This window comes from Zonotrichia albicollis, chromosome 5 (assembly GCF_047830755.1).
Source record: "Zonotrichia albicollis isolate bZonAlb1 chromosome 5, bZonAlb1.hap1, whole genome shotgun sequence".
Taxonomy (NCBI): domain Eukaryota; kingdom Metazoa; phylum Chordata; class Aves; order Passeriformes; family Passerellidae; genus Zonotrichia; species Zonotrichia albicollis.
The window spans coordinates 53,033,018-53,045,283 of record NC_133823.1 but is presented as its reverse complement, the minus strand read 5'-3'; the positions used below and the strand labels follow the sequence as shown (position 1 = coordinate 53,045,283).

The window sequence follows — 12,266 nt, the reverse complement described above, 5'->3', positions numbered from 1 at the left end:
AGAGCGCTACAAGCAAAAAAGGTTTTAAGAGATTATTAGAAAACTTCACACTGATGCATTACTGCTGACTTCCACAGATGTCCAGTGAAGACATTGCTGGAAAACTCTCTATGGACAAGGTCCATATAAATGGTGATTATTAAGAAGAACAAGACCAGCATAAGGTGCTTGCTTTAATCTTTTGACCATTTTAGAAACACAGTACACAAGAAATCCTTGAGGTCTTAAAAAAAATTAAGTTTGGGGAGAAATTTATGAACAAGTTTGCAACCATTTGTATCTAATGAGTCAGAAGAACTGAATTCAATATTAAGAGACAGAAGAAGAAAGACATTTCTTGTGAACAAGAAGATACTGGCAAAAGAATAAGACAGTGTTTTACCAATATTATAGTTTAAAACCATCAAGAACCTTGCACCTCTGTTGATAGCAAGAACAATCCAAGATAAACACTGCCTCAAGTATTGCCCTTTTTCCCATTATTCTTTAAGAAAAAAAATAAAGAGCCTATGTAGCCATCCCTCAAATCCATGAGGGATGGCTACATAGGTGATAATTACAGATTATATTTTAAATTCTCCTTTCCTGCTTTCTGGCACTGCAGTCCAGACACTTGACTTTCAAAAGACACTGAGTACTGAAATACTAGTCCAGACAAATGGGACACTTTATTTAAATACAACATGAAAACTCTGGCTGCTCTATTTCATTTAAAATGTTCACAGCCCTCCCTAGGACTGGTTTGGGTTTATTTTTTTTTTTTTATAACATTCATTTCTAGCCACACAGAATCCTTTTCACATTAATTTGAAATTGCCTTGCTATTGGATAAATTTTAAACATACTAATCAAGCTTCATTTTAAAAAGACTTCTCCCCTCAATATCTACCTGCTGGTTTATCACTGCATCTATCTGTAGTATATCTAATCTATATATTTTCTCTCTTCTCCATTTAAGTTTTGTATTTTAGAATTCCATTTGTAACAGTAAGCTTAAGGCACTCTATTATAAAGCTGGAAAAAATAGATTAAGACAGAGCTGTATCTATATTTAGCAAGCAGATTCAATCATAAAGTGAAAAATAAAAGGATACTGTGGTTACAAATTTAAAGTACTGTTTAGACCTGACTGCTCTTGCTGCTCAAATTTTAGTCCTCCAATTTGTAAACATTCCCAAAATCACTTTCCAGTTAGAAACTGAAATACAAGCCTATGTTACGTAATAATGAATTTCTCGTGAGTTATACTAGGCTATTCGAGTTTGCCTGTAGAAAACAAAAGAGTAGCAAATAAACTGAGATACTACATTCTGGAGTTTTATAATCACACCAGCTAAAGAATGAATTATAAGAGTTTGGCCAATATTTGTCTGAGAGGAATTACTGCAGCAGCAGGTGTGGGAAGTTACAGGAAAATGACTAGCTCTAAGCCCAGAAAGCCACATGGGATTGCTGCCCTCCAAATGATGTCTCCAACTATTGGCACATGTCCTTTCTCCACAGACAACCAACCAATACATAATCTGCAAGTTTTATAGGAGAGTGCTAGAAAAATTAATTTCTCATCTTGATAATAATACTTGCTGCTTTTGGAAGTGTAGGGGGGTTTGGAAAGTTTTTTAATACATTTAATACATCTTTGGGGATGAGATCCATGAGTTAATCATGAGATCCATGATTAACTAACACTATGCCTTTCCTTTCTGTTTAATAGCTGATGTTTTGTGACTGGTAAGTGCAATAACAGGCATTAAACAATGGGTGAAACTGATTTTTCCAGCTCAAGAAGTCCCATTTGCTCACTGCAATGGTCACACAGTGAGGTTCTCACAAAGGCTTTTGACATAACCAAATCATCAGAGAAAACATCTCCGATCTTATAATACAATTCCAAAGAGAGACATGAACTGATGGAACTCTCTGCGAAAGACATGTCTGAACTATATTTCTGATTCCAGGACATTTTGTCTTTGAGCCACACAGCTGCAGACCTTAGCAAAACAGTGCAAGACTACTGGAAGAAGCTCTCTGCTCAATGAATCTGGGGGCTAAACTCAGGATGATTCAATATAAACTTAGTGTTTTATGATTCCAATGAGGCAGAACACAGGACAACCAAAAAGAAAAGCAAGGAAAAGATACCTAAACACCCTGATAAATTATTTTGTCACATCAACAGATGCAATCTTTGATAGCTTTTAACAGACTTCCTGCTTCCTAATACTATATTACTTTTTAATTAAATTGACATTATGGAAGAAAAAAACACACCTGAAAGACCAGTGTTCATCTAGTTCTCTTAATGCACATTTCACATATTGTCAGTGACTGACATCAATACAGATATCTCAAACATACAAATAAAGCTGCATGCACAGGACCTACAGCAGCAGTGCTAGGTTGTTTATCATTACACTGACCTATTTTGCTGCCCTGGCAGGCTCCTCACTAATCTCTCCATATGCCAAAATAACACAGTTTCCTGGGTAGTAGCACAATGTCTCCCTCAGTGCTCCTCACAGCCATACAATTCTAAATACCTACATTTCTGTGTGTCTGCTGGGTCACCATTTCTACCTCTCTACCTTGATTCTGAGTATCCCATCACAGAGTACTCAGTCTGCCTGGGTCTGGTATGATATCCCAAATAAATTAAATGTGTGTATTACAACAGTTTATTTCCAGGTCTACTTTTTACTTCCCTGATATCTAACTTTTAATTTTCTGCAACAGGTGTATTCTCTGCTAGTCAAAATCCTCTAGTTAAATTATTTATAAACTTCATCTATTTTCTTTAGAAAATATTCAAGAATTTCCAGCTCAAAAAGAGAAACTATATGTCCAGCTCCTCAAACACATTCAATCACACGTGAATCAAAATTGTTCTTTGCCATTAAATCCAGATATTTGTGTATAAAGCATGCAGACAAATGGTTTTCACCAGTACATGTTGCAATGGACTCTGGCATGAGTTTTCACATGACTTACAAGTATTTACACAAATAATGGATGTATAAAGACATTGACAATCTTACATGAGTCTGGTTCCCACTGAACTCAGAATTACAATCAGGTACTACATATGTTTCCAGCAATTCATCTCTGTGCTGTACAAAGCAGACACAGACAACAAAACCTCACCTTAGCACCTGCTGGGATTTAACTAACAAAGGCAATCAGTCACAAAATATTTCCTTAGAATTAACTAAAAGATAACATTTTATGCATCTCTCCTGCTAGGTAACACAGAAAAAAGACTTGAAGAGTCTGTTGTCTGTAAGATAACGTAGTCAAATGGCTGACAAGGAAACAGTTGAGTTCGTTACCTTTCTGTTTCGTTAATGAGACTCCGTATCTGGGCTGCTGCGGCATTTATAAGAGCAGAGACACGAGAATCCCTTGACTGTATCTTACTTATAAGATATTCTCTGTAAGAAAACCTTTTACTCAGATGATATTTCTTGCAAGCTTGCAAAAAATCCATTAGCTCTTCAATGTCACCCTACAGGAAAGAATATGAACAAATGTGAACATTTAATTAGATGCAATGCTAATTTTGGCTAACACCTGTGAGTGTCAGAGAAGATTTGTTCATTAATAGGGCAAAGTTTAAAAACTCCTCCAAGTGTAAAATAATAAGCTTGTATCAACTAAACTCTAATGATCACATCAAATGACTATGGTTATTTCAACAACAACAAAAAAAAAAAAAAAAAGAAAAGTTCAGAGCTTTTGGCCTGATAACCTCAATATTGTGTGTACTTTCATGAACAGTTAGTGCATGTCCTAAGTGCCCTGAGTTAACAGGTGATCACATCTGATTTGATCAGATATTCACTATTGCATACTATTACATATACATGCAACCCTGCCAGTGTTAGCAGAACTGTTCTTTACAATGTACTATATAACTACATAAAGGGGCACATCTTCAAAGGTGTCTATAAGTTGGCTTCAAAGCCAACTCTTCCATGTATGTAGAGTACAGCATAGGGAAAGCCAAGCCGACTGCACACAGGCTGGCTTAGAAGTTCCCCCTTCCAACAGTGGCAAACAGGAAGGGTTTAAATGCCTACAGATGGGTCTGGGCAGAGACGAGAGTTAGGCACACAGTGCTTTGTAGCAGACATTCTGCCAGCATAAATGGCCAAGGTCTGCTCGTTACTTGACCCATGTCTGAGCAGCCAAAACAGTCAAACCTTTTTTCACTTGCTCTACCTCTTTGATCTAGATGCTTAACTATCTTCTGCACAGTGCTTGCTGCATCTCCCTCTGACCGTGGCCCATGTGTAGCTTCTGTATACAAGGTTGTGCATCAGGTTTTAGGAGTGGGCCTTACACACTCTGACACCTACTTTCCAGATGTTGCTTTTTAACCTCCTCCCTCAATCTGCAGGACCACAACAATCATACTCTTGTTCAAGAAGCAGGCAGAAGAAGAATTTCCAGAACTTTTGTAATCCAGAGTACTAACTTTCAACACAAATGGAATAAAAAACAACCAAACAAAAAAAAGCAAACCATGAGGAAATAACTTCACCTACTCTATTGCAGGAGGTTTAAAATGTAGCTGAAAGCAAAACTTAACTCCTGAACATACTCTCCATCAGCACCCCTTGATAATAGAACCTGGAGATACTCAACCTCTCTTAAATACATAATCATGGTACTTCAGACATACCACAATTTCAATAACCTACATATTTAGACTGAAGAGCTCAGTACATCTTCTGAAGTATATAAGAGCACTTGGTGCCTAGGGGGTTTTGAACATGTGAATATACCTCAAGATTACAGTTGTGTAGATGTCTACATGTGCATAATGAATGCATTATAATTTTTTAAAATCCTTTCTATGAAAGCTTGTTATGAAAGTGATAACATTAATCCTGAAACAATTCTCAAAAGTTACTGTGTTGTAGTGTGTTGTTAAGTTTCTTGTATTACTCCCCCATTATGTGTATTGTTTTCCCCTGTCCAATGTAAATGGTTCTACCCTCCCCAGTTTTCCCGCCATTAGCTCTACTGTCAGTTATGTTACTATGGTTACCCCTGCCCTTGGTTGTGTCAGTTACCTAAGTTATATAATTTCTCCTCCCCCTTACCTCCTTATAAGTAAACTTTTCCTCCTCCCTGGGCCCAGTCAATCACCCCCCCACTCCTCCCAGTTTTCCAGAACCTACTTCCCTCTGGGGGTTGTGGTTGGCTGAGGTCCCGGGGCCCCTCCTTTACCTTGTATTTATTGGTTATCCCTGTATGTCAGTTATGTTAAGTTCATCCCTTCACCCTTCCCCATTGGCTCTCTGTAAATCCCTCCCTTATACACCCCCTTTCTTTAAAACCTTACTTCTCCTGCCCCTCGGGGTCACTCCCCTGGTTGGTTACTCCTCTGTTAGTTCATCTGGAACACCAATAAACCGACATTAACCCCCGGTGAAGTGTCCTGCTCCTTCCTCATCTATTCAGCAGCGAGAGCCTGTCCGCAGCCAGCACCACCCAAGGCCATTTGACACCAAGGGGTGCTGGTAGGGAATTGCAGCTGGGCGTTGGCCCCTGCCCTCAGCTAGCCAGACACTGACCCTTTGGGCCACTTACACCTCGCCACAGATTGGCACCCAACGTGGGGCCCTGAGTGGACAAGTGGACGCCAGATCACCGGACCCCGCGGACAGGATTTTATAATTCTACTGGCCGCCAAACTACCCTCGGTAGTAGCAGACCCCGTTCTAGGGATAGCGCTCCCGGGGGATCAGAAGTCGTTACTCCCCACACCCAAGGAGGACTTCTAAGACGAGGACCACTGCCCAAGTTTTTGTTTGTGCCACCACCGGACTAGGTAAGCCCTGGCCCTGAGCTGGGGCCTCTCAGCGGCTTCCCCCCTGTCTTTTTAACCCTCCCTAGGAGCCCATGCCCTGCTTTGGGGACCGCTCCCTACCCTCTCTCCTCTAAGGGCTGATCCCAGGCAGTGCTCTCCCTCTTTCTTCACTGCTCTCCTTCTGGGGACAGTCCTCACCCCCTCGTTTTTTGTTTTTCCTCTCCTGTGGGGTCTGTATCCCCAGACTTGGGGCCAGACCTCACCACCTAATATCCTTCCTTTCCTTGTGTGGGAAAGGGTGAAGGGATCAACTTAACATAACTGACATACAGGGATAACCAATAAATACAAGGTAAAGGAGGGGCCCCGGGACCTCAGCCAACCACAACCCCCAGAGGGAAGTAGGTTCTGGAAAACTGGGAGGAGTGGGGGGTGACTGAGGAAAAGTTTACTTATAAGGAGGTAAGGGGGAGGAGAAACTATATAACTTAAGTAACTGACACAACCAAGGGCAGGGGTAACCATAGTAACATAACTGACAGTAGAGCTAATGGCGGGAAAACTGGGGAGGGCAGAACCATTTACATTGAACAGGGGGAAACAATACACATAATGGGGGAGTAATACAAGAAACTTAACAACACACTACAACATTACTGCAGGTTTATACTTTGTCTTTAGGTTAGGAATGGAGATATCATCCTGTTACCTGTACTTTACAGTAACCTTCAACTAATGTTTTAGCTGCTTCCACCTTCAGTTCTCCCTTTGAAGTGGCATTTATTATTTGTGTAAAAAAGATGGTATGGAGCTCCTTTCTTTGGGTAACAGCCAGCTCTCTATAAGCCTTTGCAAAATATTCCTCCTGCTTTACAAAAAGGAACCTCTTCAGGCAGTCCTGCTCCAGCCTGTTAAGTTTGTCCAGAAGACTTCTGCATTCTATAGCAGGCTGCAGAAAAGAAAGAAATAAATGCATCAAAAGTGATTTTCAGAATTCAACATATTATAAAATACCAGTGCTACTAGCTCATATAAATTTTATAAATACTTTAGTTGCTGTCATTTCAGGTTTATGTGAAGGCTAATATTGAATCAGTGTACGCTTTGTATAGTTTTCACCTGTTTGGATGGCAGGGCTGTACAGCTGCCAGTTTCTAATCCAGATATCACTTCCAAGGCATAATAAAGTCCTTTTAAAATTCACAAGTCTTATAAAACATAAATTATATAAAATGCCATGAAATTCAACACAAAGATAATATATTAAATTAATTTTTAGGTTTCACCAATCCTGAAATCCTATTAAAATTAAACAGACTCAGACTCATATAACACATACCAGTTAAATAATAATAAGCATAATTTTAAAAACAACATAAATTAGAAAAAAACCCCTGTTCTACTAAAAATCTTGATAAGTTTTTTATTATTGGTGACCTACTTTAACCATCAGTTTCTACAAATTAATCCAAGAGCATTGCTTTAGATTTACATTTACAAACCATGGAGTAGTATTAAAAGTCAATTACTTTCAAAGCTTCCTTGCGAGAAATATTTCCTCTTAGTTCTCTAGTAAGACTTACATATTCATAGTTTTAATCTCAGATGGCATAAAGTCATTATAGAATCAAAACATACATGTCCCACAGAGCAAAGAATGCTTCTTATGCCAGCAGAGCTACCTAAAAGTCACAATGTCAGTCTTGTTCTAAATTTCATACCAATTATCTTGAGGAGAACTGCCCTCAGCACTTCATTTCTCTTTCCCAAGAGACACACTGCAGGCAGCAAATAATTAATCAAAAAGGAATAGAAATTCTATGTCTTGGCTGAGAAGGGGAGGAGGTTCATGCTCTAGTTGTTTCCCACTGCCATCCCTTGGGTGTCAGTACACGTGCTGCCCAGGAGAATGGGCTGAGCCAACCCTCACACTCAGCATGTCCTTCTGCACTGGGGCATATATAAAACCAGGTCCTTCTAGAGACAGAAAAGTCAACAGCAATGATAGGATATGGTAAATGCATCAGGACAGATACTGGACTAGCCTTAATTGCTTGCTTGATTCCTACTATTCAGGATTTTCAGTACAAATCAGACTGCCCCAACAGCAATACATTTCATACATATCAAAGCCACTTTGTGAAAGTATATTTACTGTGAGTTCACACACTGAGTTTCAGTCAGGGCCCTCTCTCTGCAAAGGCAGGACTTGTCTCAGTGAGGTGTAGGCTCCTTCTATGTCCAACTGAAGGAGAAAGCCTCCAGCAGAGTTCAATTCATCCTTAAGAAGGTGCCCACAAGTATCTCTTCCTTCCCACCTCCTGTGTTTCTCGCACCTCTAGGTGCTAGTTCAGGACAGGCATGGAAAGCTCCACAGAGTCACAATTTAAAATCCACCTGAAACTGGATTTCAGAGAAATTCTACTGGCTCACTAGCCTTGTACCATTAATTTTATCTATACCACAGCCTGATAAAGCAAAGTACTTCCTGAGAGCCTCAGCATACTGGAGTACATTTAATGGGTCTGCAAAAAAAACTTCTCGTGTCAAAACTTTAATCATGAATTGTCATAAATGACCTAAACAATTATGGGTATGTGATATGCACATACCACTTGTGATCCAGAAGCAAAGCCTCACCAGTTACAAACTGTACTATTTGTTCCCACCAAGTCACCCTCTTAACAAATATGAAAAAACAACTTGGGGCATTTTGGCATTTTAAGCTTACAGAGATGAAATACTCAAAACTTAACAGAATCCTTCCAAGCCACAGGAAGTTGTTAAAAATAATAATAAAGGGTGGGGAAAAATCAGTTTTATTGTAAACATCCAATATACTCAAAAAAAGACACGGGAGACTGCAGCATTATAAGGAATCTTACCCTGACTTCAGTTATTTATTTATTACAAAAAGGCTATTTTCAAGAAAAGTCCACTCCTCGCTCTATAATACAGATTGTTCTGCTTGCCTTCACTCATTTCAGAGGGAAATCAGCCCTTGGTTGTGCTTATATTCTAATTTTCTTCAAAAACAGAACATAAATATTGGAAGTGTTTTACCTAGACTGTAAGGTTTATGATGAAGGGAGTTTGTTCTGCTCTGAATGCACAAAATTTACCTCAGTGTCTGAACTCTCAGAAAGTGCTGCAGTAAAATACAGTAAATAAAAGCACACCACTTTGGAATAACATAAGTAATTATAAAAAAAACCCAAAACAAAAAGGGTAATGACAACCCTTTGTCTTCAGATGTCATAGATTGTCTTGAGAAAAAATCATTTTCTGGTGAATTAAACACAATTTCTTTTAATAACTACCCTGATTGTGATATCTGAATTTCTGAACCCATTTAATTGTAGATCTTTACTCTTCTAGGAGGACAACTAAGCTGTTCTAGTCTAAAAGAGAAAACATCTCCATAAAACTACCTATGATGCAAAATATCTTGGCTTAAAACCAGATTTACCTTTTCATTAATTTTCTTCATTAACTCCTCAGCCTCTTCACTTGCAGCTCGTGCTTTCTGGCACTGAGCCTCCACTGTCTTCCTAGTTTCCAGATTACATTCAGCTGTTAAAGCCACCATCTTCCTTTCATACTCCTCTTGAATCTCCTCCTCCATTGCAAGAAACAGCTTTTTGAAAACTGAACTTATCTTCTTCTCCACATGAGGAAAAAGGCTGTGATTTAAGACCATGTTCTTCAACATCATAGCAATCACCTCCTTACAGATCTGTGTTCGACTGGCCTCCAGATCAGCATCTGCCCGTGTCAGGCTGGCAACCTCCAAACTGTGCAAAGTAATCAGGACTGTTAGAAACCACAGATTATGGGAAATTTCTGTCAGAAAACAAGATCTTGGTATCTAGAGCATTCAATCTCCAGATTGCATCTAGATTCACTCAATACTGGGTAGTGAAATGGCAGTCAGAGATGTGCAGGAATATCATAGTATATGAGTTTATTAATCATGATAGTAATTATTCATTCAACAACAGGGTGAGTCAACTTCTACTACAGCAACTTTAATTAAGTATGTCCACACTTCCATTTCGGACAGAAAAGAAAAATCTTTTCTTTACTAATACTCAAAACATTCCCTCAGATAAAAGCCAATAGAAATGTCTGACACCCTCCCCACCAAAAAAAAAAAAAAGGAACAAAACCAACCTGCTATCTCTGTTGGGAAGCAGATCAAATGGGCACCTGAATAGACTATAAATTTTACTGACTGTAAAATAGTTCTAAACTCACTGACCCATCTAGATTGATACATCACTGTTTCATATTCTTGGCTGGTGTACTCCCTTCTCTGCAGGGAAGAAGGGACAGTTTCAATTTTATGCTAATACAAATAAAATAGCTGGTATCTGTCTCTCATGAACATTAATAGAGTTCTAGAAAAGAGATTAAAACCATATAGAAATACAAGAACTTTTAGAAAATGCAATACGTTATGTTGCATATAAATACATTCTCATTTATCTGTAGAGTTAAATTGGAATTATAATTATTCTAATTTCATATACAATGTAACTACTCTAAATTCTACACCTGAACTCAGTTTCACACTGGAAAATTCAGTGGATGCTCCTGCATGTCAAATTAGATGAATACACAACACTGTATACTTCTGTGTGTGGACCATGTGTACACAAATTTCTTTGTGACCTAAAAAGATACTTTTAGGGGCTTAAACTCATCCATTTTTTTTGCTTACACTAAATTATTGGCCTAATTTTTCTGCAGAAAAATCTAAGAATAAATTTCAAATCTATAGCAAAGATCTTGGTAAGACTTGCAAGAGAGTGGAATGATACTACATTCAGAATTGTATAAATGAAGATATGCAAATCTAGAAACACTGTGATTTTTGGTCAAACTTTCCTTTCCTTATGAAAGCAAGTAAAGTTTAATTAAAAGTAAACAACTGACATATCATCACTGCCTCCCTGACAGCACAAGAGATGTATTCTCCCCATCCTGAAATTGATGGGGTGGAATTGTTTTCGCACAATGACTCAAATACTTGAAGAGTATTTGGGAGACTGGCTTTGAAATGTAATTATCTACCACAGACTGATTTTCTGTTGCAATTTCTCCACACCACAGAAACACACTGGTGATGGCTGTCCTCATCATGGCAATCTGCTGCAAGGCTGGCTGGTTGGCTGCAGCTGCTAAACCTCTTACATTTTACCCCCTCTTCTTTATATACAGGAACAGAAATTCCTGCAATTGAAGTACCATGAGCCTGAAACATTTCTCACAGTAACCTGAAGATCCTCTAAGAGCTAATATTTGCTATAATATCCCCTGGGAACCCAAGCATCCAGCTTCTCTGTCCTGTCAACAGATGGACACTGCAGCTGGAGGCACATGGCTTTCTCAGGGAACGTTCATCTACACTCACGGTAAAGTACCTCAGGGCACTGATCCCTGGGGAGAGTCCTTCTTGCTCCAGGAAAGAGGGCAAGTGATGGCAGGATCAAGGTAACAGGATGTGTGTTTTCTCCTAAGTAATTTTGCTTACAGTCTCAGGACTTCTGCTGACACAGTCAGCTATTATCAAGCTGTTTTTGACAACTTGAAAAAAACAGTTGTGTAAATGCACTTAATCAAAAACAAGGAATCAGAGAATGGGAGCTTTTTGCTATATTATTTCTCTAATGACTGTATGGCAGTTGTAGGAGGCTTTCCTTCATAGATTCACAAATTCATTACTAGCCTGTAAAATCCAAGCCACGAGATTTATTTTTCTTTTTTACTTCCTGCTTTAAGTTCAGCACCTCTAATTTAATTAGAGCATATCTGTCTTCTGTGAGAAACATCCTGGCTTTCAAGCATCCCCTAACAAAGAACTAAACATTTTAATCAATTGTTCCACTAGGTAATTTCTCCAAAGAATGCCTCATCCTCAGAATTTTATTAGTTACAACTTTCAACTCTCTTTGTTTGCCAGAACAAGAAGTTGCTTAGTCATTATTTTTATGTTCTTCAAGCATACAATGATAGATGGCTGCCCCAGCACCCTCTAACCCTTTCTTACTGAGATGTGAAAGACTGAATTCTTCACCTCTCCTTGGAAAGTAACACTTCACAGCTCTACCACATTGTTACATAGTTCATAACATGTAATTTATTCCTCATCACAAATACAGGAGTTTTTTAAAGCATGCCTCAAAGAAGATTAAAGCTATTCCTCACCCACTTCCCTGTTATTTTTCCACTCTTCTTCATCAGTGACACCAAGAACGAAAACCAAAATGAAGCACCATCAGAACATTTCCTGTCCTTTCCCTCAGTCTTCCCACAGCACTTCTTCCTACTTGCTGCAAGTCATTACAGACTCAACCTGATTCCATTTCCAGCAAGATTCCCATGCTCCTTTTCACCCTCAAGGAGAACTACAGTACCCCAGTAACTCCACATGATGCAAAATGCAGGA

General features: G+C 38.9%; 1 protein-coding gene across 10 annotated transcripts in view; it reads right to left on the bottom strand.

Moving 5' to 3' along the window:
• Window positions 1-12,266, bottom strand: part of EVC2 (EvC ciliary complex subunit 2) — a 64,999-nt gene that overhangs the window by 23,134 nt on the left and 29,599 nt on the right. For all 10 annotated transcript variants that reach the window (XM_074541741.1, XM_074541743.1, XM_074541742.1 and 7 more), the window contains 3 exons: window positions 9,285-9,609; window positions 6,525-6,764; window positions 3,327-3,502 (listed from right to left, as the gene is read on the bottom strand). In XM_074541741.1, the coding sequence (XP_074397842.1) occupies window positions 3,327-3,502; window positions 6,525-6,764; window positions 9,285-9,609 (741 nt within the window). The remainder of the gene's footprint in view (window positions 1-3,326; window positions 3,503-6,524; window positions 6,765-9,284; window positions 9,610-12,266) is intronic.